We start from the raw sequence: 22,703 nt of genomic DNA, 5'->3' as shown, positions 1-22,703 counted from the left end.
AAAAAAAGTAAAACAGCGTTGGAACAGCCATTCAACTTTCTCTTATTGGAATTACTACATTTAAGAGAAAGAAGTGCGATCGTGTTTTATGTTTACAGAATCTATAAAATAACTTGTAGAAAATTCAAATTTGATACTTGCTTTTAGTTAGTAATCGTCGCTAATTATATTGCTAATTTTTCGGTCGAAATTCGCAATCTGTAACTGCAACTTTACTTGAGACGGTTTTCGTAGTTTTCGCGTTTTGACTTTCACAAAAAAAAGTTTGTTTTGAGTACTTGGAAGAGTCAACCACTTGCAGAGAATTCTGCTCTTTGAACTCTGCTTTTATTACCCAAATGTAAGCTAACCGGCCAAATGATTAGATAACAGGCAGAAATCTATTTTAAAATCCCTAACCGAGTATGAACCCAGCCCATTAGTTAACACAACTCTATTACACTATTACCATTAGGACCGACATACGTATAATTACCCTCCTTATCGCTAATAGTTCGTTTGTTCAACACGAATAATCCTAAACTTCCCAAAACTTCAATCAATCGCCTACCTCTTTCATTAACTTGGGTGTCAAGAGAGTTGCGGTCAGATTCTAATAGAGTAATTAAGAATATATCAGAATCACTGCTGTTCAAGGTAATAATTCGGCAGGTAATAGTTCGGATTCTATCTTGTATTTGAATTGGTTGTTTTAAAACTTAGCTTCACTAAACTAGAACAAGGAACCGCAGTATACATCTCTAAGAATGTTCTGCTTAACAGTAAATCTTGTTTGGCCAATTCGTCAAATAAATAAATTAAATTCTAGGTGAGAAGGGGTATTCATATATAAAAAACCTAATCAAGGAGTAAAATTTGATAAATAGTTCGAAATAATTGTAATAAGAGAAAGTCATAGACGCGTTTTTTAATTCTTTTTATGAACTAATATTTAAACTCCATACAGATACAAGTATTTGGAAAAATGTGTGAAATTAGACTGTATGATTACATTATGTGTGGTTTGCATCATTTGTTCCTGGCTGATGAAAGCATTAGAGTCATGGCCATCGTCCAAAGTTTACAGCAAAGTGTCTGGATTAATAAGGTCCACTTTCGCACTGGTAGCGCTAGTTATTGGTTCTCTGATGCTTGCCGCAACCATTCTGTGGCCAAAATCTCCTACTAATTTACTTTGGTTGAACAACTTGAGGTATGTGCCTAATTTTCTTTATTCTAAATTATTTAAAATTTCATTTTAGAACAATTTGAAGGAGAGTTTCATAAGTACCACTTATTAACCCCTAAACAAATTCAAAATTTGAGGAAAAGTGATTGACTGGAAGCGTGTTTTGCTAAACAATTCTTACGTCATGATATTTTTATTAATGTTCAAAATATATCTAATAGTGATGTACATTTATGCTTATACTATTCCTTTGCTTTGCAATTAAAAAACCCGTTCATACCATTTCGGCGGGGGTAAAATTATTAACTTTTCACCTGCATGAAAGTGTGCTGTGGTCGGAAATAAGTGTTGGGTGAAAGATGCTAAGGGTCTTCCCTCTAGTGTGTTTTCATTATAATTTACGGTTTTGCAAACCACAAAACATGGGTAGGAGTTAAACTCCTAGTTTTAAAAAATAAATTACAATTAAAGAAACTTAAGCAATAAGAAAAAGTCGTGTGAGTATTCATATCAGATTTTTTTTTATTATGTAGGAATACTGAAAAAGGGAAAATGCGGCGTACGGTTGCGGCCAACATAAGACAATGTGTCAGTGCTGCAGTTAACTTGATTTCTTCATTGATTATAGTACTATCAAACATTACTGGAGAGCCTCGCGCTGTAGCATTAATTTGTTGCATCCTCATTACAACCTTGCTAGCATATAATTTGAAACCTCTTTTAGGTAAATATTTTCTCTTCTGTTCCATTTTGTTACTTCTTAAAAAAAGGAAGAGTTTCATGTCAAATTTTCTAAATTTAGTTTTCACTTGAAATAAAAATTTTAAAATATTGATGGTAACCAGTTGTTAAAAATTTAATTTTACAGATAATAAGCAATCAAATTTGTGGATGGCATTAGTTAGTTGGTCATTGTCAACTTCGTGCTGGTTCTACGGCACCGGACATCAGCCGGCATTTCCAAACATCTACTGGAATATTGTGGAGTTGACTTCCGGCTATTTTGGAGCATTACTCTTACTGGCAGAAACATTCTCTTCGCACATCATTCATGCATTGATGTGGTCAGTGGTTTTCATTTTAGGAAACATCTGTAAGGATACTAAAGTTGCTTCACATCAGACAATAGTTCGCTATGTTCTATCGTTTATTCTCGTACAAGCTGTCAAGGTGAGTTTTTTTGCAAACTAGAATTCATCACACTAAAGTGCCAATTCAGGACCATCTTTCTAAAAGACTTTTTAAAAAATTAATATTAAGCTACATTAAAAGTATTCAAAGAATACGAGATTGATGAAAATCAGTTTACTGGATATGAAGTTTTGTAGAGTAGAAGTTTGAGTTATGTTTTCGGAACTTAGTGGAAAACGGTTTCCTCCTTTTCTTTAAACTTGAAATACTACTGGTCACAAATAAGGAATACAAAATGTTTTAATTTTTTATTAGGTATAAAATATACACAAATATTTTAAAAAACTATATGAGCAATGGTGATATATTCTCTGACAAGAGTTCTAGTTTTCTGTATGTAATATTAAATAAAACAAAAGTAATTAAATCTGTTACAAAAATAAGAATAAGAAAAGAAAAATAATAAATGAAGGAAAAAAATTTAGTTTTTTTTTTAGTTAATTTCATCAATAGTTTGAACTCGTTTATTAAAACTGTCCGGTAGGACAGTTGTATAAGGGTTGATCGTCAAAAACTGCATGAAAAAGCGCAACGTTGAAAAACACCCAACTTTGGCAATTTAAAAACTATGTGTATCTGTCGTCCTGACATAGATACATAACTCAGATAGCTTAGCCCGCTTAGATGCAATTCAAGTTCTGATTTATCCAGTTTCGCCCAAAACCCTAACCTATATTCCGCCAAAGCCGGACAAACAACCAGAAAATGCCACGAATCCTCTTGCTAGAATTTTGAAAATATAATTTGTGTGCAGTTTAATAGTAAATAAAAATAACAAGTTACTACCGGTTTCCAAATAAATAAAATATCTAAAAATGTTATTCCCATGTAATTGCCGACTGACTGAATATCTCTTTTGTTGTGCAATGGGAATTAATGGAGTATTTAAATCTTTCAGGTATTTGGCTTTTCTCATAGAGCGCGTTAAATCATTTATTATAGAATATTTATTTATTGCTATAAGAAATACATCTATTAGCATAGAGTTGACATTCTCTGCATTACAACTTAAATACTATCTTTTGCAAAATATATAGTTATAAAATAATGAGAAACATGAAAGAAAAAGAAATTAAATCTCCAAATTTCGCAAATTACACAAAAAAAGAAAAGAAAACAAAACAAAACTACTAATTAATGGAGACAGAGTTCTTCAACTTTACATAATATTAATTATTAACATTGAAAATTTTGTTAGTTTTCATTTTAATTCTGCTGACAGTCTACAGATCTCTAATAGGTAAACATTATTTACATTTTTCAATACTATTAAAAGTCTTAACTTTTCTCTGCAACAAAATTATCATTCAGTGAATTCATCACATTGGGGGTCCCCTAGTTGAATGGCTGTATATCTGACTTGTGATTAAAATTGTCCGGTAGGACAGTTGTATAAGGGTTGACCATCAAAAACTGCACGAAAAAGCGTAACGTTGAAAAACACCCAACTTTGACAATTTTTTTCTATTTTTCTATAAAAGATAAAATTCCCAAATTTTCTTTAAAATATAGGGCAAACCCTCCTGTGTGCACGATGAACTCACAACCAGCTCTTGGGTACGCCAAGACTGGGGCTGCTAATAAGGAATTCTTTAGTCTCTCGTATGCTTCTTGGCATTTCGGAGTCCATTCGAAAGGCTGCTCGTTTTCAGTCAACCGATGAAGGGGCCTGGCTATATCCGCAAAACCCTGAACGAATCTCCTGTAGTAGGTACACAACCCCAGGAAGCTTCTCACTTCTCGTTTGTCCTTTGGAACCGGCCACGCACTCACAGCTTCGGTCTTCTCGGGATCCGTTCTCACACCTTCGGAGGAAACAATATGTCCTAGGTATTTCACCTCCCTTCTGAATAGATGGCATTTATTCAGGCTAAGCTTTAAGCCAACGCTGGACAATTTTTCCAACACCTCTCCCAGGTGCTTAAGGTGATCCTTCAGGGTTTTGCTGAAGATGATCACGTCGTCCAAGTATATTAGGCAGGACCTCCAATGTAGCCCGCTTAGAGTGGTTTCCATCAGCCTCTCAAAAGTCGCTGGTGCATTGCAGAGTCCAAATGGCATTACGCTGAACTGCCACAAGCCGGTACCTGTCGAGAACGCCGTTTTCTCTTGATCTTCTGGATGTATCTCTACTTGCCAATAGCCACTCTTTAGGTCCAGAGTCGAGAACCAATTGGCCTCCGCTAAGGTATCCAGAGTATCGTCTATCCGTGGCAATGGATAGCTGTCCTTCTTCGTGATGTCATTGAGCTTGCGGTAGTCAACACAAAATCTGGTAGAGCCGTCCTTCTTCTTGACCAACACCACGGGAGAAGCCCAAGGACTGCTGGAAGGTTGGATTACCTCTCGTACCTTCATGTCCTCTATCATTTGGTCGACCTCCTGTTGTTTGGCCAACGGAATCCTCCGTGGCGCCTGTTTAATGGGCTGGTGATCGCCGGTGTTGATGCGGTGTTGTACTGTCTTCGTCCTTCCAAGGTCGTTGTCACCGCAGGAAAACACACGATGGTATTTGTGTAATAGCTGCTTAGCTGCTTCCCTGTCCTGAGGTCTCAGATCAACAACTGCACTTTCTATGAATTCGTCTACGACCCTAGGCCTTGGCGTAGATTGCTCCCTAACTAGATTTGCATTAGGTACCTCAGAGCCGGTTATCATATGGACCTCCTCGCATCTACCGATTATTGTTCCCTTCTTCAGTTTTTGGTCGAAGTCCTTTGTGTTCAAAAGTCTAGCCGGTATGGTATTAGTCTTAGCCGAGATGAGCGTCCGTCCTATGAGTATGCCGTTATCGCGTTGCGAAGCCGGCTCTAACACTCCCAGTACTCCTCCTGGTTTTTCCTCCAATGAAACGGTGGCTATGGTTTCACTTCGTGCCGGTAACATCAGGTCTTCCAATAGCGTTGCTTGCCTTATCACCCCAATATCTTCCTTGGACATCTTGAGTATCGTTTCTTCGTTCCCAATTCGAATCGATCTTTCATCGAAATCCAAGTCAACTTTATGTGAATTCATAAAATCCATTCCCAATATGACTGGATCCGAGATATTCGCTACGAACACCCGATGAGGAATCTGCTTAGTACCCACCTTGATGGTGACCTGGGCTTCCCCTGCAACTTCCATACTCTCTCCGTTGGCCGTCACGATGAGATACCTTCTTGACGGAGTGTGCAGTTTTAAATTCGGTATAAAGCCCTTCCTAACGATGGTATGGGTGGCTCCGGTGTCTACGACCATCTGACAAGCTTTCCCTGCTACCTTTCCTTCCAGCAGTAGGCTGTTGTCTTGACACTCTAGCCGTGACACCTTTATCTGTGATGGGGCAAAAGAGAAATGAGCCGGCTTTCGCCCCCCTAAGCCGACAGCTCGTCGTTTCCCTGACGTTCTTCCTCTTTTTGTTGATTTTTGCGAGAAGAAAGTGTGCACTCCCTTTTCACATGTCCAAGCCTCTGGCAATTATAACACTTCAGGGGATTTCTTTTGCTTGAATTTGAAGGCACCAGTCCTCGGATGTCTCGTACAAATCGCTCCAAAACCTCTTCAATTTTGGTGGTCGCACCACTTGTGCCTGGATCGGCGGAAGGCTTCAAGTAGGTCTGTCTCACCCGAACCGGATTCCTCTGGATGCTTTTCTTTACCGCCTCGAACTCTAGAGCTCGAGCCAGCGTCTCCCCGAGTGTCTTCGGTTTGGCCAACTTAAGCGCCTACTTCAATTCGGGGTCCTTTAGGCCGTCCGTGAAGGCGTCCACAGCTAATCCCTCCAATAGTTCGTCATCTACCCCAGGAAACGCAGCTCTTGCCAAGCGGTAGATATCCGCGCTGAACTGCTGGAGAGCTTCCCCTGGTTGTTGCCGCCTTGTCCTAAACTGCGTGCGGTATAGCTCCTGCATATGCCGGTCGCCAAATCGCCTCTCCAAGTGCCCCGTCAGGAGACCGAAATCCTGTCGGTGAGCCTCTGGAATACTCTGGAGGATGTCCAGAGCTTCTCCCCGCAGCGAAACTATTAAAGATGTTACCTTGTCTCGTTCCGTCCAACTATTTGCAGAAGCTGCCGCATTAAACTGCAGTACATAATTGGCCCACGATGAAGTTCCGTCGTAGGCTGGCGGTTTGATTCGTGGTCCGGCACCGTGCACGGGTCTTGGGCCTTCGTTTTCTGGGTGACCGGTCCCGGCACTCTCCAATCTTCGCCTCACATACTGTTCTACCTCGTCGATTTTCTTCTCCATCTCGGCTTTGCCGTCTCTCATTTCCTTCTGGACTTGATTTACTTCTTCTTGGACTTTACCTATTTCATTCTTCATTTCTTCTTGCATCCTACTTATTTGCGTGGTTATATCCCTTGTTAGTTCTTCTTTCATCTTTTCCTGGCCCTTGTTTGTTTCGTCTAGGCGTTTGTTCGTCTCATCTTGGCGCTTGTTCATCTCGTCTTGGCGCTTGTTCATCTCGTCTTGGCTCTCCTTCATCTCCCTCATCAGTGTCATTAACTCTTCCATGCTCTGCTTCCTAGTACTTACTGGCATATACCACTAGTCTGCCTTCCAAAACTTTCCAGCAATTCACACGAACTAATAAAATCAGCACTTACTCGTCTAGCGGTTTTACTATATCCCACTTCTGACACCAATGTAAAGTTTTTCTAAAAACTTTACTTACACAACTAATGCCTGCCACTAGTTATTAAATAATATGTGGGTTTGATAAATAATAAAACTCGCTAAAGTTGTAAGTAATAACCTGATTTATTAACACATTACCTTTACTCACATTAACATTTACTAGCAACTAACGCTATTCATTACAGTTACCATTTACAACAGTCACAACAGTTTTCTGTTACTTACTCAATACGTAACGCCACAAAACTGTTCCCCGACTGACCACTGGTCCGCACTGCACCGAATTGCACTAGTCTCTGCTACACAAACAAAGCTCTACTCACTAACTGACTAACCGCCTGACTAGCTACCACTTTGAAGCACTCCGCAACACTGACTCTCTCAAAACTAACTCATAAACTTGACTGATTAAAACTGATTAACAACTGTAAAACTCTAATAACTCGTTAAGAACTCCTTAAAAACTGACTTCTCCAGCTGTGCCTGCCTCCTTTTAACTGCGTGCCTCCCTCCAACTGGGACTGCCCTCCTCCAACTCTCTGAGCATAAGTTTCCACGCCCTCCTGACGTTCATTGGCTGGAGAAAACATACTGCCACCACCTCAGCTGGGGCCGCCCTCCTCCTATTCTCTGTCTCGCTCCTACCTGTCAATCACTGGCTGGGAAAACACATATGCCACCACCCCAACTGAGGCCTTTCTCTTAGCTGGCTTTTACACAGGTCACTAACTCCTTGAACAATCTAGCCCTTTCCTTTCTAGTTCAGATAGAGACCGGCCCTTTTGTCTACACAGTGGTGGCCTGATACCGACTTTGGTCGCTTAACCCCTAGAACAATCTAGGCCTTTCTTCTCTGCCACAGGTAGATACCGCCCTTTTGTATACACAGTGGTGGCCTGATACCGACTTTGGTCGCTTAACCCCTAGAACAATCTAGGCCTTTCTTCTCTGCCACAGGTAGATACCGCCCTTTTGTTAATGCAGTGGCGGCCTGTTACTGACTTTGATCGCTCAACCCCTAGAACAATCTAGGCCTTTCTTCTATGCCCAGGTCAACTTCGTTACATTATTGTTAGTAATAACTCTGTAAATCTTGGCCCGATTTTGATAGAATTTGGTAGGATGATAGAGTTAGGGCTCTCCTACGTAACAATAAAGCGACGATCTGCTCTTACACTTGTTAAGGGGAAGTATAGCAATCGTTTCAAATTATCGACACGTGAACCGATTTTCATGAATGAAGTGTCATTCGAATCGAAATTTTGTACAGATTTGCACTTTAAAAGTCTCGACGCTATGCCTCATAAGGAGGGAAGTTTGCCCCACCCAAATAAGGCCCTTTCTAAAACTATTATTACCAATATTTCTATAACGCTTAGTCCAATTTTGATAAAATTTAGCACGAAAAAGTGATTAAAGCTCCTCTACGTGGCTGTGAAGTGCCATCATGCACTTACACCTACTAAGGGAAGTACTGCAATCGTTAAAATTATCAATGAGTGAACCGATTTACATCAATGAATTGTCGTTCGATTCAACATCTTTGCCTTTTAGGGAGAAGTATTGTAATCGCAGTTTATTTTTCTTGCTCCTCTTAAAAGGAAGTACTGAAATCGCAGTTTAATTTTGCTATTTACGTACAAATACCTTCCTACGTATTTTATTCAAAACGCTTTCTAAAAAAAATTGTTATTGAGGATGGTTAGGGGACCGCAACTATAATAATTCTTTAAAAAGATCTCTCCAGTGGTAGTTACGGTTCCGATTTAACACCTTATCAGGTTATAATGATAGAATAGCTTATTCCAAATTTTAAAAAAATCTGTAAAGCAGACGTAACTTTGCAAATAGACAAAAAGGAAAATCTATCCAAAAGGTACAAAAATCTTCTTAACAAAAACTTACAGTTTTAAAAGTCAAGTATAAGGGTTGATTAAACGCCAAAAGGTACACAAATCAGCAGTACCCAACATTTCATTAATACTTCATTGATATAATTTAAGTAATTTTACTGCATTCACTTTTCCTTCACATTTTTTAGAATTTATTAGATGTCACAGACCCTTATGCTGGCCAGTTCATTCATAATATTATTTTGTTACAATTATGATAAAATGTATCTTCGTAATTAAATAGGTACTTTATATTAACTCTATTCCAAATTATTCTTCTGATTTATCTTTAATATGCCCTTTATTCTGAGTAGTCACATATACATGCATGTTAAAGTAGAAAAAGATTAAGTTAGAGTCGGCTACTGTTTAAATTTGAATCACGGAGGATTTAAAACAATATTTAAGTCTTGAATTGTCTTACTGAAATATTCGTGAGCATAAATAACACACAGTTAATAACAAGTAGATTATTCAACAATATTTACTCATTTCTCAATTCTAATTTAATTTAGTCCCCCTAATTTTACTTATGGTAAAATACTGAAATAATTAGCTGTCCTAAAAATATGCAAATCTTTATTTTATATTACATATATATAACATTGTGGGAAGAACACATAGATTGAGAATGTAATTGAAGAAAACTATATTATTTGCGATAAAGCCAGATTATTTATTACTTATTATTACAAATGTTTGACTACTACATAAAATAACAATTACTTTAATCGAAGAATGAACTTAAACCAACGATTTTTATTTAAAAATAAAAATAAATAAATAAAATCATTGATGTATGTTGGTGTAAGCATTTTTTAAAAAATGAATTTTTTAGCCTCATATTTTTTTTTAATTTTTTATAACGTTTTCTTTTTCACCTGTGATTAATAGTTTGATTATTATAGATAAATAGATATTACAGTCAATCTAAGTTAAATGGTGTGCAACTTGAGTAAATATTTTGTAGTTGAAAATGGCCAGCATAAGGGTCTGTGACATCTAGTAAATTCTAAAAAATGTGAAGGAAAAGTTAATGCAGTAAAATTACTTAAATTATATCAATGAAGTATTAATGAAATGTTGGGTACTGCTGATTTGTGTACCTTTTGGCGTTTAATCAACCCTTATACTTAACTTTTAAAGCTGTAAGTTTTTGTTAAGAAGTACCCAATTATAATCAATATAATTCTGGGGCATTGATCCAATTGGCACAATCGTAAAAAACATTGTCTTGGGAGACTTTCAAGTGGGAGTTGGAGCAATAATCCAAAAACGTATTACCCTACCGAAAATTAGGACTGACAAAGGATTTCTACCGGACTCCAGTCGCACTATATAATTAGGGATAAATTTTGGCCATAAGAATAATTTTTTTTAAAATTTCGTTTGGACCACCTCCAAAGGATTCAAAGTACCTCAAACACCAGACTTCAGAACAGTAAAGAAGTGTAGAATCAACTATGGAGTCGAACAGTCATTTTTGATTTCCAAGAATCACTTTTCCCTTTAATAAGAATTTCCCTTACCATAGCACTCTTGACTACTGAACGCTGTATTAAGTGTTCCGAAGCCCGTTTAAATTTCCCAGATGCCGCAAATGGCACGCTTAGGTAAACATAATCCTTTGCAAAATCTAATTTCAAATTTCCCCAAAATAGGGCTTTAGTTTTTTAATTCTTCCTGATTTGTGAAAAGGCACAACTTTTGATTTCTACGGATTTAGTTTTAAAGAATTATTAAACAATATTCGCTCAGAATTTTCAGATTCTTTGAGCTGAAGACCAAGAGCGGCGCAACAATACCAGGTCATCCTCAAATAAAAGCATTATAGCTTCCGTTGAACTGTTGACCCGTAATCCTGAAGCTCCGTTACTTCTAAAGTAATTTACAATATCCGAAATAAAAAGGATGAATAGGCTAAGAGATTCACCCTGAAGAAGTCAGAAGTCACACCTATTTCTTCAGAAAAGCAATCTCCCAGTTTTATGTGTATGGTTACCATCTCGTATAAAACTTTCAATATCCTCACGAGTTTTCCACGATAGAAAGATAGAACAACAATTTTTCCCATAGTAAGTTATGATTTATGGAATCGAAGGCTTTCTTAAAGTCCACGAAGGCGGCAAATACATAACTTTCTTTTTCTCTAAAATTAATATGTATCAAAGATGTAAGCGTAAATATAGTCTACGCAGCTTCTCCCACTCCGAAAGCCGGATTGTTCTTTCGGGTATATATTCTCATTATTAGCCCAAGATAGAATCCTTTTCGTAAACATAGCAGTAAAGAGTTTAGTGATACAATTAATGAGCGAAATACCACGATAATTGTCGCGTTGTATAACCATTTCAGTCGTGCGTTTGTTATTTCCCAACTTGAAGGATTTATTGTTACTTATGAAGCAATTAGCCACCTTCCAGAAGTCTTTAGCGTCTCCTATTTTTGGAAAACTTTCTAACATCCTTTGTCTATATTTCGTTTCCTTCATTCGGCAGGGGAGTTTTTATAATCGGTTAGTATTCAAATATTTTCTTCGAATAATATCTGAATTAGAGACACGAAATAAATTGAGTAGTTCAAAACTTTTTTCTCAGTTTCTTTCAGTTCCAATCAAACCAGAGGGCTGACCTTTTTGAACTGAATGTTAGAATGGTGTTTATTTAATTCGTTATAACTTTCTTTCATAATTTATTTAACATTGTCAACATCTACTCTCCAAGATTCCATCCACTTATTTATCTTATTGTCTTCTATTAGCTTTATTTATTTTCAAATATATTCTTCTATTGCCAGTTAGGTAAAAGGTTGTTATTTCTTTCATTACTGTTCATTATTTTTGGTGACTCATTCATTGTTTCAATACGATGAAAAAATAACTGCCATCAACTGAGTGTGATCGGTTTTACCGATTCCATGAGCAGACAAGACAGAAGACACACCAGCCTTTAATGATGCAAAATATTACATTGTCAATTAGCCCTGAAGATGATTAGATCGAAAGCTCGGCATAAAATAAATAAAAAATTCAAAATATGACTGAAATTGGCAGTTATTTTTTCATCCTATTAGAATTACAATTATTTTCTTCTTTCTCTACATAATCTTCCAATTTTAGATTTACATTAATGGCCATATGGTCTGAATATGTTACTGTATCTACTGTAAAACTGTCTACTGCATTTACCACATTAATAGAAACAGCGCATATATTGCTAACTCTAAAAAATAAAAGTAAATTCTCCGTTCCTATCACCGTTTGTTCTACCATTCAAGATCAGCACACCAGATTCTTCAAAAAGATGTATTAATTTTCTACCTCTCCGTATTTATCTCTTTAACAAAAACTTACAGTTTAAAATGGTAAGTATAAGGGTTAATTAAACGCCAAAAGGTACACAAATCAGCAAGTACCCAACATTTCATTAATACTTCATTGATATCATTTAAGAAATTTTACTGCATTAACTTTTCATTGATATTTTTAGAATTCATTAGATGTCATGGACCCTTATGCTGGCCACTTCATTTATAATAATTTTTTTGTGAAAATAATAATAAAAATGTATATTTCTTCATCATAACTAAATAAAAGCTTATTTTAACTCTATTCCACATTATTTTTCTGATTAATCTCTATTATGCCCTTTATTCTGTGTAATCACATACACATGCACATTAAAATAAAATAAAAAGACAAAGGTAGTTCTGATTACTATTTTAATTTGAATCACGAAGTTAGAACAAAATTTGAATCTTCAATTCGTCTAACAGAAGTATTTGAGAGCACAAGTAACACACAGTTAATAACAAGTAAATTATTCATTTCTCAGTTGTAATTTAATGCAGTCCCTTTAATTGAGTACTTGCAGTAAAATACTTTAATAATTAACTGTCCTAAATATGTGCAATTCTTATCTATTTTATATTCTATATATACATATAAGATTGTAGGAAGAACACCTAGATTAAGAATATAGTTGAAGAAAACTATATTGTTTAATATTAACCCAGATTAATTATTACCTATTTTTTTTTTTGCGCATCAACAGCTGTGGTTATTAGCGCCCGGAGCTTTTTCCAGTGCACTGCCGGCCTCCGGACAGTGTTCTCTCGTTACAGATAACACTGTCCATCACCGAACAGTGAGCTGTAAGAAGCTCCTAGGAAGAGAAAATCTAAGGGTCAGCTGCTCGATTCGAACCCGGGACCTTTCCTTTCGGTTTTCTTTTTAACCTGTGATTAATAGTTTGATTATTATAGATAAATAGATATTACAGTCAATCTAAGTTAAATGGTGTGCAACTTGAGTAAATATTTTGTAGATGAAAATGGCCAGCATAAGGGTCTGTGACATCTAGTAAATTCTAAGAAATGTGAAGGAAAAGTTAATGCAGTAAAATTACTTAAATATTAATGAAGAATTAATGAAATGTTAGGTGCTTGCTGATTTGTGTACATTTTGGCGTTTAATCAACCCTCATACTTAACATTTTAAACTGTAAGTTTTTGTTGAAGATAGTAATAATATTTTTGAAGGGGGCCTTATATACATGGGGCGAACTCCTCCCACATTTGATATACAGCGTCGAGACCCCCAAAAGGCACATCTACATAAAATTCCGAATCGAATGACACCTCATTCATGAAAATTGGTTCGCGCGTTTAGGCGCTACGTTGTTTACAAAAAAGGTAACAAGAAGAAGAACAATAACAAGAAGAACAAGAACATTTTCTGAAATGCTGTTTTTGCTCATTTTCAGCAACGTATTTCTCGAAATCTATTAGATCTAGGTTGTTGCAAAAAAAATTACAGTTATAAAGGCGGATTTGCCCTATATTGTAGAGAAAATTTGGGAATTTTATCTTTTACAGAAAAAGAGAAAAAAATTGCCAAAGTTGGGTGTTTTTCAACGTTACACTTTTTCGTGCACATTTTGACGATCAACACTTATACAACTGTCCTACCGGACAGTTTTAATTTTCTTGATTTTTGATTCCCTAGACTTTTCAAATCCCATTCCCTCCCAATCTTCCTCTGAATCAATGTTGTGAGCTCGCCTAATTCTGGCGTTATAATCTCCAATTACACTATAGTCAAACTTATATTCAAGTATACAAATTACTAATTTCTTCAAAATTTGCATTCCATTTATTTAAACTTAAGTAAACTGGTATAATATACATACTGGAAGCCCACTTGCAGGTGAACTTTTATCAGATCTAAATTTAGGATTTTGACATATGTGCACAAAACTTTTTTAACTAGATTTTTTCCACATCCATATAAATTTCCTCCACTAACTCTACCACATTTGGAAACTCTTATTGTTGGTATCCACAAAAATTTATGGCCATGGTTTTGGTTTTCGACCGTTGTTATTAGATTGTCCTTGGGAAATTATTTAGGTGCAGTCAATATAATGGTAAACCTTTCTTTTTTCACACCGACGTTTCGGTAAATATATTACCTTCTTCAGGGTATTTTACAGAGTGTACACGGAGTGTTTTTGGTCGAAACTTCGCGAGGTGATTCAGCAGCTCTAATGCAACAAAAAATATTCTATTCATTCTGGCCCGATTCTCAATAGTGTCCAAGATTGGAATTTATCGCAAAACTTGATAACTACTTTTTCATCATCATTTTCCACATCTATCTTTGAAAAATAGATTTTTCATTCTGGCATAGTTTTCTATTCCCTTGTCCTTATCTTTAATATTTTCCTTCAGCTCTACAATTTCATTCTTCAACCGAATATTTTCGTTCCTTAACTCGTCTAGTTTTGTCGTGATTATTTCCAGATCATCTTTATTTACCAGTCTTTTACTATCTATTAGTATGCTGAAGTGTATCACCAGGTCTTTCATTGAAATTTTAGCTAATTTACCTTACATTGATGTTACCTTTTTTTAGTTTCGGGTTATCGTCTCCCTTAAATCCCGGTGATGGTCGTTGTCTTTCAATTCCTTCGTTTCTAGTTTGTTTGGTTTTGCATCCTTATCAACCCAAAGCTTTTGTAGAATTTGACATTTAAATTTATTATAGATTCAGACTTAATTCGTAGAAAATTAACATAATACTAACCTTAAGTCATCAATAATGATTATATACAATGGCGAACGAGAGAATGGCATGAAGGCAAACTTTTTTTTTTTTTTAATCATTTATTTAGTTACAATCAACGCATTTTGCGTTATAAGCAACGATGATAACAATAAATAACATTCACACATATCAGAGTGGAGAAGTTACCCAGCGGAAACAATCCAAAAACATTCTAAATTCTACTGACACTCTTCATCAGAGGAGATCGCGAGGCCACTGTCTTTTAAGACGTCTGGAAGTGTTGTCTGGAAATGTTCATGAAGATAGATGTTGTACAAGTGGATTGTGATGTGTTTGAATGTTAAGATGGAATTTTCTGAAACGTGTTTTTGCAACTTGTGTGACGAAAGAATGTTCAAGTCTGTGTGAATGGTTTGATTGGTGACGTAGAAAGGAGCGTTTACTATAGAGCGAAGAATTTTAGATTGCAAGGACTGGATCCTTTGCAGATTTGAGCGTTTGGTTGAACCCCACAGTTCGATGCCATAAGCCCAGACTGGCTTTAATATACTTACATATATAAGTCTTTTGTTGTCCAGAGTGAGTTTTGATCTGTTGTCGAGTAGTCTTTTCAGTTGTCGGAAGCATCTGTTGAGTTCTGTTCTCTTAAGTCGAGTATGAAGGTTCCATGTAAGTCTTCTGTCAAGGTAACGCCCAAAGTAGCGGACTACGTTGACTACTGGTAAAGGAATTAAATTGTAAAAGACAGGAGGAAGAGTGAAAGTAATGTTTTGAGATTTTGTTTCGTTCATTTTGATAGCCCATTTTTTGAACCATTTTTCTAAGGAGGTGAGATGAGACTGAAGGTTTCTATGAGCTATTAATGGATCTTTGTTAGTAGATAAGATGGCAGTATCGTCAGCATAGGTGAGAAGAGTGGTTTGAGGATAAGTAGGTATGACTGAGGAGTAGCTTGTGTACAGAATGGGGCCTAGTATGCTGCCTTGGATGGCTGAATGGAGAAAGATTAGTTCCTACCTTCACTCTAAAAAGTCTGTCAGTCAAGTACGATTTCAAAATGAGAAAATAGGTGGGCTGGAAGGATGGTCTTGAGCTTCCAGAGAAGTCCAGTGTGCTACACCTGATCGAAAGCCTGCTTCACAACAAGGAACAAGTCAGAGGAGGCCCACGAGCTGTCATCACGACGAAGTGGAGATGCTACTGACTTGTATGAAAGGATCCTTTTTGAGGCTGTGCATAGAGACTTGTCTTCAGTCGATAGAGATGAAGTGTATTCTTCAAAGCGTTCTTCTCTTAGTTGTCTAAGTTGGTTTCTAAGTAGGTGAGTTAATCTGTTGAATTCTCCTTTGTCGGATGGATAGCGGGTGCGTTGTCATTTGGCTCACACACGCCTCTTATCCGTGATGGGTGTCCGAATGTATAATGGTATGTTAGTCATATGAGTTCGTTGTGCTACAGAATGAGTTGAGGATTCCCAGATAGAAGTCTGTATAGAAGTGGTTAAATGTTCTACCGCATTGTCCAACTCTTCAGCTGTTTTAAGAAAAATCCGTAAGTTCAACTTGTCTTCCAGTTTTGATTGGAATTGCTCCCAATCTACTTGTCCACATACCTTAACAAAAACTTACAGTTTAAAATGTTAAGTATAAGGGTTGATTAAACGCCAAAAGGTACACAAATCAGCGAGTACCCAACATTTCATTAATACTTCATTAATAGTTAAGTAATTCTACTGCATTAATTTTCATTAATAAGTTATTTTTTAGAATTCATTAGATGTCACAGACCCTTATGCTGGCCATTTTCGTCTACAAAATATATGTTTAAGTAGCACTGAAGATTGACTGTAATATCTAGTTATTTATAACATAGGAAGGTATTTACAGGTTAAAAAGAAAAACGTTATAAAAAATAAAAAAAAATTATGAGGCTAAAAAATTCAAAACTTTTTTTTAAAAAAAAAAACTTACACCAACATACATCAATGATTTTGTTTATTTTATTTATTTACTTTTATTTTTAAATAAAAATCGTCGGTTTAAGTTCATTCTTCGATTAAAGTAATTGTTATTTTATGTAGTAGTCAAACGTTTATAATAATAGGTAATAATTATCTGGCTTTATCGCAAATAATATAGTTTTCTTCAATTACATTCTCAATCTAGGTATTCATCCCACAATGTTGTATATATGTAATATAAAGTAAATAAGATATGCATATTTTTAGGACAGCTAATTATTCCAGTAATTTACGAGGGTCGTTTGAAAAGTCCGTGCAAAGTCAGAGAGATAGCACCACTGGCGCGTATCGAGGTTATGTTTAGTTAGTAGCATCTCTTGGAAGAACACACACCAAGTTTCAGCCAGATCGGTCTATTTCTTTGTGTTTGGCATTCGTTTGAATCGAGGAAGTCGAGTGATTTTCAAAAACTGGACGAAAAAGAATTTCGTGTGTTGATTAAACACTACTTTATGAAAGGCAAAACGCCTCAGGAGACAAAAGAGAAGCTTGATAAACATTATGGTGACTCTGCACCTTCGATTAGAACAGTTTATAAGTGGTTTCAAAATTTTCGGAGTGGCCATATGGGCACAAGTGACGCTGAACGTTCTGGACGCCCTGTTGAGGTTACTACTCCAGAAATCATTGATAAAATCCATGATATGGTGATGGATGAGAAGAGTGAATAGGGTTCCAACTCGTTTCACATCCCCTCTATTCTCCAGACTTGGCTCCCTCGGACTACTATTTGTTCCCCAATATGAAGAAATGGCTGGCGGGAAAAAGATTTTATTCAAACGAGGAGGTGATTGCAGAAACGAATCGCTATTTTTAGTGTATAAGCCTAAAAGGAGACTATGTTGAAAAATAAAAAAGGTTTACCACAAAAAATTAAGTAGTTTTTATTTTTGCACGGACTTTTCAAACGACCCTCATACTATAAGTAAAATTAGGGGGACTAAATTAAATTACAATTGAGAAATGAATAATTGTTGTTGAATAATCTACTTGTTATTAACTGTGTGTTATTTGTGCTCACGAATATTTCGGTAAGACGAATTCAAGACAGTAGCCTACTTTAACTTTGTATTTTTCTATTTTAACATGCATGTACGTATATATGTGATTTATCTTAATTATAACAAAAAAATATTATAAATGAAGTGGCCAGCATAAGGGTCTGTGACATCTAATGAATTCTAAAAAATAACTTATTAATGAAAATTAATGCAGTAGAATTACTTAACTATTAATGAAGTATTAATGAAATGTTGGGTACTCGCTGATTTGTGTACCTTTTGGCGTTTAATCAACCCTTATACTTAACATTTTAAACTGTAAGTTTTTGTTAAGGAGATTTTTGTACCTTTTGGATAGATTTTCCTTTTTGTCTATTTTACAAAGTTACATATCTGCTTTACAGATTTTTTTAAAATTTGGAATAAGCAATTCTATCATTATAATCCGATAAGGTGTTAAGTCGGAACCGTAACTACCACTGGAGAGATCTTTTTAAAGAATGATTGTAGTTGCGTTCCCCCAAACCATCCTCAATAACAATTTTTTTGAAAAAGCGTCTTTAATAACATAGGAAGGTATTTGTACGTAAATAGCAAAATTAAACTGCGATTTCAGTATTTCCTTTTAAGAGGAGTAAAAAAAATAAACTACGATTGCAGTACTTCTCCCTAAAAGGCAAAGAGACAAAGATTTTGAATCGAACGACAATTCATTGATTTAAATCGGTTCACACATTGATAATTTAAACGATTGCAGTACTTCCTCTTAGTAGGTGCAAGAGCATCAGCAACGTAGAGGAACTTTAACCACTTATTCGAGCTGAATTTTATCAAAATCGGACTAAGCGTTATAGAAATATCGGTAATAATAATAATAATAATAATACTTTATTTGAAAAGAAATTATAATTCAAACATAAAAAATGAAGAAAAAGAAAAGTATTCTACGGCAATGGAAAACCGTCTGCCGGAGGTTGATATACATATATAAAATAACAATTACAAATTGCTTTATAAATTGACTAAGTATTTAAAAACAAAAACTGCTAAAAGAGAATACAAAAGATGAGAAAAAAAATAAATAAATAAATAAATAATAATACAAATAAAATAGTAATAATAAGCAGAAAAAAGAAAAGAAGGATTCTCTTAAAATAAATTACCATTTTCTATAACAATAATAACAATAATATACTAAATATATGAACTACTATGAATTACTAAACTAAGTACACTTAGTTAAAGCAAAAAGAACCTGTAAAGTATAATACAAAGAAAGCTTAATCAAAATTAAATTCCATGATTAAATTGTGTCTATATTGCCAGGCGTGTCTCGCAAAACCAATAATCCCAATGCAGTTTTCGCCATTGAGCATCAATATTAACTCCGATCTAGATAATTTGCCACAACCAACATAAAGCCTACGTATCTCCGAGAGAATGGAGTAGTCTGCCAAAAAATGACAGACATCCTCCCTCGCCCGAGAGTTACACAGAGAACACAAGGAGTTACTTCTCTCAACCCAAGGGGTATAGTTTAAATAGAGTAACTCACCACGAAGTCTGAATAGCCAACCAAGTTGACTAAGCGTTAGTTTCGTTGAGCTGGACACCAAGCTAAAAGGCTTGACAGAATAATCCAACTCTTTATACAATAAAAACCTCGTAGAGCAACGAGCCAACTCCACACACTCCTCAAGATGGTGAACCCCTATTCTTTGTACGATGGCCGTTAGTTGCGTCCGCCAATTAGACATATTTGCAATGGATGAATCAAATGCACAAGAGTAGCGCTGAGCTAAAGAAGACCAGTACTTAAACCAAGAAATTTTATTTTTAATAATCTCCAAAGCCAATATTTTGGGAAGGCGATAATCGGGCAAGTTAAGAACTCTTATACAGTAGCTAAAATGTAAAGAAAAAGTAAAAACCTTAATAAGAGTTGTGGACGTTTCAATAGGAAGCATATAATTAGGGGTCACTGAAGGCAATCTGAAAACCTTTTTAATAAAAAATCTTAGGGAAGGGATTAGCTATGAGGTTAGCATACTGGACTCCCACGCGGAGGTCCCGGGTTCGAATCCAGCAGCTGACCCTTAGATTTTCTCTTCCTAGGAGCTTCTTACAGCTCACTGTCCGGTGATGGACAGTGTTGTCTGTAACGAGAGAACACTGTCCGGAGGCCGGCAGTGCACTGGAAAAAGCTCCGGGCGCTAATGACCTCAGCTGTTGATGCAAAAAAAAAAAAAAAAAAAAAAAAAAAAATCTGAAACTTTTCTAATTCTTCATACCTTTGAAAGCCCCAAACCTGACATGCATAACAAACCACGGTACGAGAAACAGCATTAAAAAAAGTATATTTAGCCGAAGGCGGGACTGAATTATTTGCAATGAAATCGGACCAAAACCTGTTGAGCCCGAATTTGGCCGAAGAGATTCTATCTTTCAAGTGTGAAGTCATAGACAATCGGGTAGACAGCAAAACACCCAGGTATTTATACTGGTTAACAACTTCCACGGGTGAACCCTTGTAAAGCGAACGTTCAGAAGAAGCAAGTCTACCTCCCTTCCGAAATACCATAATTTTAGATTTTGTTAAATTCAAGGATAAATTCCAGAGATCACAATAAGATTCTAAAATTTTAATATTTCTTTTGAGAGTAGTAGGGTTATCCGCTAAAAGCACCACATCGTCGGCATACATTAATATCTTGAATGCAACTCCACCTATACGAACACCACCTTCAAGGGCCAGAGGTAAATCGTCCAGGAAAAGCGAGAATAATATCGGACTGAGCAGGCAGCCCTGACGAACCCCACTAGTGACTCTGAAAAAGTCAGAAATGCCATCTTTGTACCTAACAGCAGAAGACGCCTGGACATATAAACTTTTCAAAGTATTAATAAATTTGGACGAAACCCCAAGATTAAAGAGCTTCAAAAATAGTGAATTGTGATCTACAGAATCGAAGGCTGCCTTTAGGTCTACAAAAAAGCAATACAACTTATTCCCTGGTCGCATAAATTTAAGCTTAATTATATTGGTTATAACAAACAAGTTGTCAATCGCGGAGTAACCACGTCTGAAACCAGACTGGAATTCACTTAAAAGGGAGTTGTCTGTAACAAACGATTCCAGACGACGAAGCAAAAGTCCAGTGAATATTTTAGCAACTGCATCTAAGCAAGAGATTCCTCTATAGTTACTTATTTCATTCACATTACCCTGCTTGAAGAGTGGGAAAATAATCGATCTACCAAAAGAAGGTGGGGTAGCTTCAAAATCATAAATTCTATTGAAGAGTGATAACATTTGGGAGTGAAAAACCTCCGGGGAATTTTTGAAAAACTCATAGGTAACACGATCGAAACCAGGTGCCTTATTATTTTTTAAGTTCTGAATAACAGCATTTAATTCCTGGAGAGAGAAAGGGGAATCAAGAGCATAAGAATGAATCAAGGGTTGGGCATATATACAGTAGAGGAAGGAGGCGGTGGATTAAGTAAACTTTTGAAATGGGTAACTAAATCAGTGACAGAAATTTTAGAACTACAAATAAACGATTTCCGTTTAAAGTGAGAGACAAGATTCCAAAAATCTGTTGAGCATTTAAACTGTTCAGTAAGCGACTTAAAAAATTCTTTTTTCTTTTCTAAACAGATTAATTTATATGAATAATTAGCAGCCAGATACGCTTTTCTAACTAAATCAGAATTAGAATTACGAAATAAATTTAAAAAAATTTAAAAGAGCAAAGGATTTTTTTCTGGCTCGAAAACAATTACCATCAAACCAACTCATCTTACGAACTGATCTAATGAAATCAGAGCAACCTGGGATATGAGGAAAAGAACATTTAATTAAATCCACTAGAACAGTTAAAAATTCATTATTACAACTAGGAAAAGAAGAAATACTATTTACATTAGTTTCCGTTTTTTTGAAAATTTCCGCATCTCTCGCGCCAGATCAACTGAGGTAGTAAAGGTAAAGTGTCATGATTAGCAGTGATAGACAAAGTTAGAGATAAAACTATTGGGAGGTGATCTGAGAAATTAAGAGATAATACTCCGAAATTAAATATATTGGAGATAAAATCCAGGGGGACACAACACAGATCATTGACTGAGCAACCCATACTTCCAATAAAGGTATAATCTCCTTGAAGATCACCCTGAAATCGCCCATTTAAAATTATTAAATCTAGGCTATTGCAAAGATCTATAAATTTGGAACCTTTTCCATTAAGAACTTTGTCCTTTGAATTTCTAGTATGGCGACAATTGGGATTATTAATCAACAAATCACCTGGCAATTCCTGTGAGGAACCCACTCTCACATTGAAATCTCCCATTAAGATAAATTTAAGATTACAATTCAATTCTAGGAAATTAGACAAGTAAGAAAAATCTTCTTCCCAAGCGTTCAAATATACAGGCAACAAAAATATTTCAAAATTTGTGTTTTTAATTCGTATTAAGTCAACACCATCTAGTTTACAATAATTAATAAGAGTATTAGGAAAAGAGCTATTTTTAATACCATATACCCTTCCACCCATAGGTCTTCCGAATTTAGAAGATCTAGTAGCAGAAACCCAAAGTAAATTATAATTAGAAAAGAACTTCTCATAAAAATCAAATTTTTTTTATTCTACAAAAGTTTCTAGCAGAATAAAAATATCGTATGTTCTTAATGAATTCAAAAAATCAACATTTTCAATTTTGCTTTTTAAACCACA

At 35.7% G+C, this 22,703-nt stretch overlaps 1 protein-coding gene across 4 annotated transcripts in view; it reads left to right on the top strand.

Moving 5' to 3' along the window:
- Positions 1-22,703, top strand: part of PIG-O (phosphatidylinositol glycan anchor biosynthesis class O) — a 39,032-nt gene that overhangs the window by 9,410 nt on the left and 6,919 nt on the right. For 3 of the 4 annotated variants that reach the window (XM_074138822.1, XM_074138819.1, XM_074138821.1), the window contains 3 exons: positions 947-1,192; positions 1,702-1,892; positions 2,037-2,338. In XM_074138822.1, coding sequence (XP_073994923.1) covers positions 947-1,192; positions 1,702-1,892; positions 2,037-2,338 — 739 coding nt within the window. The remainder of the gene's footprint in view (positions 1-946; positions 1,193-1,701; positions 1,893-2,036; positions 2,339-22,703) is intronic. The other variant, XM_074138820.1, reaches the window with a different exon arrangement.

Source organism: Rhodnius prolixus, unplaced genomic scaffold, assembly GCF_049639745.1.
Source record: "Rhodnius prolixus isolate KJV_2025 unplaced genomic scaffold, Rpr scaffold_11, whole genome shotgun sequence".
In the NCBI taxonomy this organism is placed as follows: domain Eukaryota; kingdom Metazoa; phylum Arthropoda; class Insecta; order Hemiptera; family Reduviidae; genus Rhodnius; species Rhodnius prolixus.
Note: the sequence above shows the minus strand (reverse complement) of the source record. Positions and strands in the feature narration are given on the sequence as shown.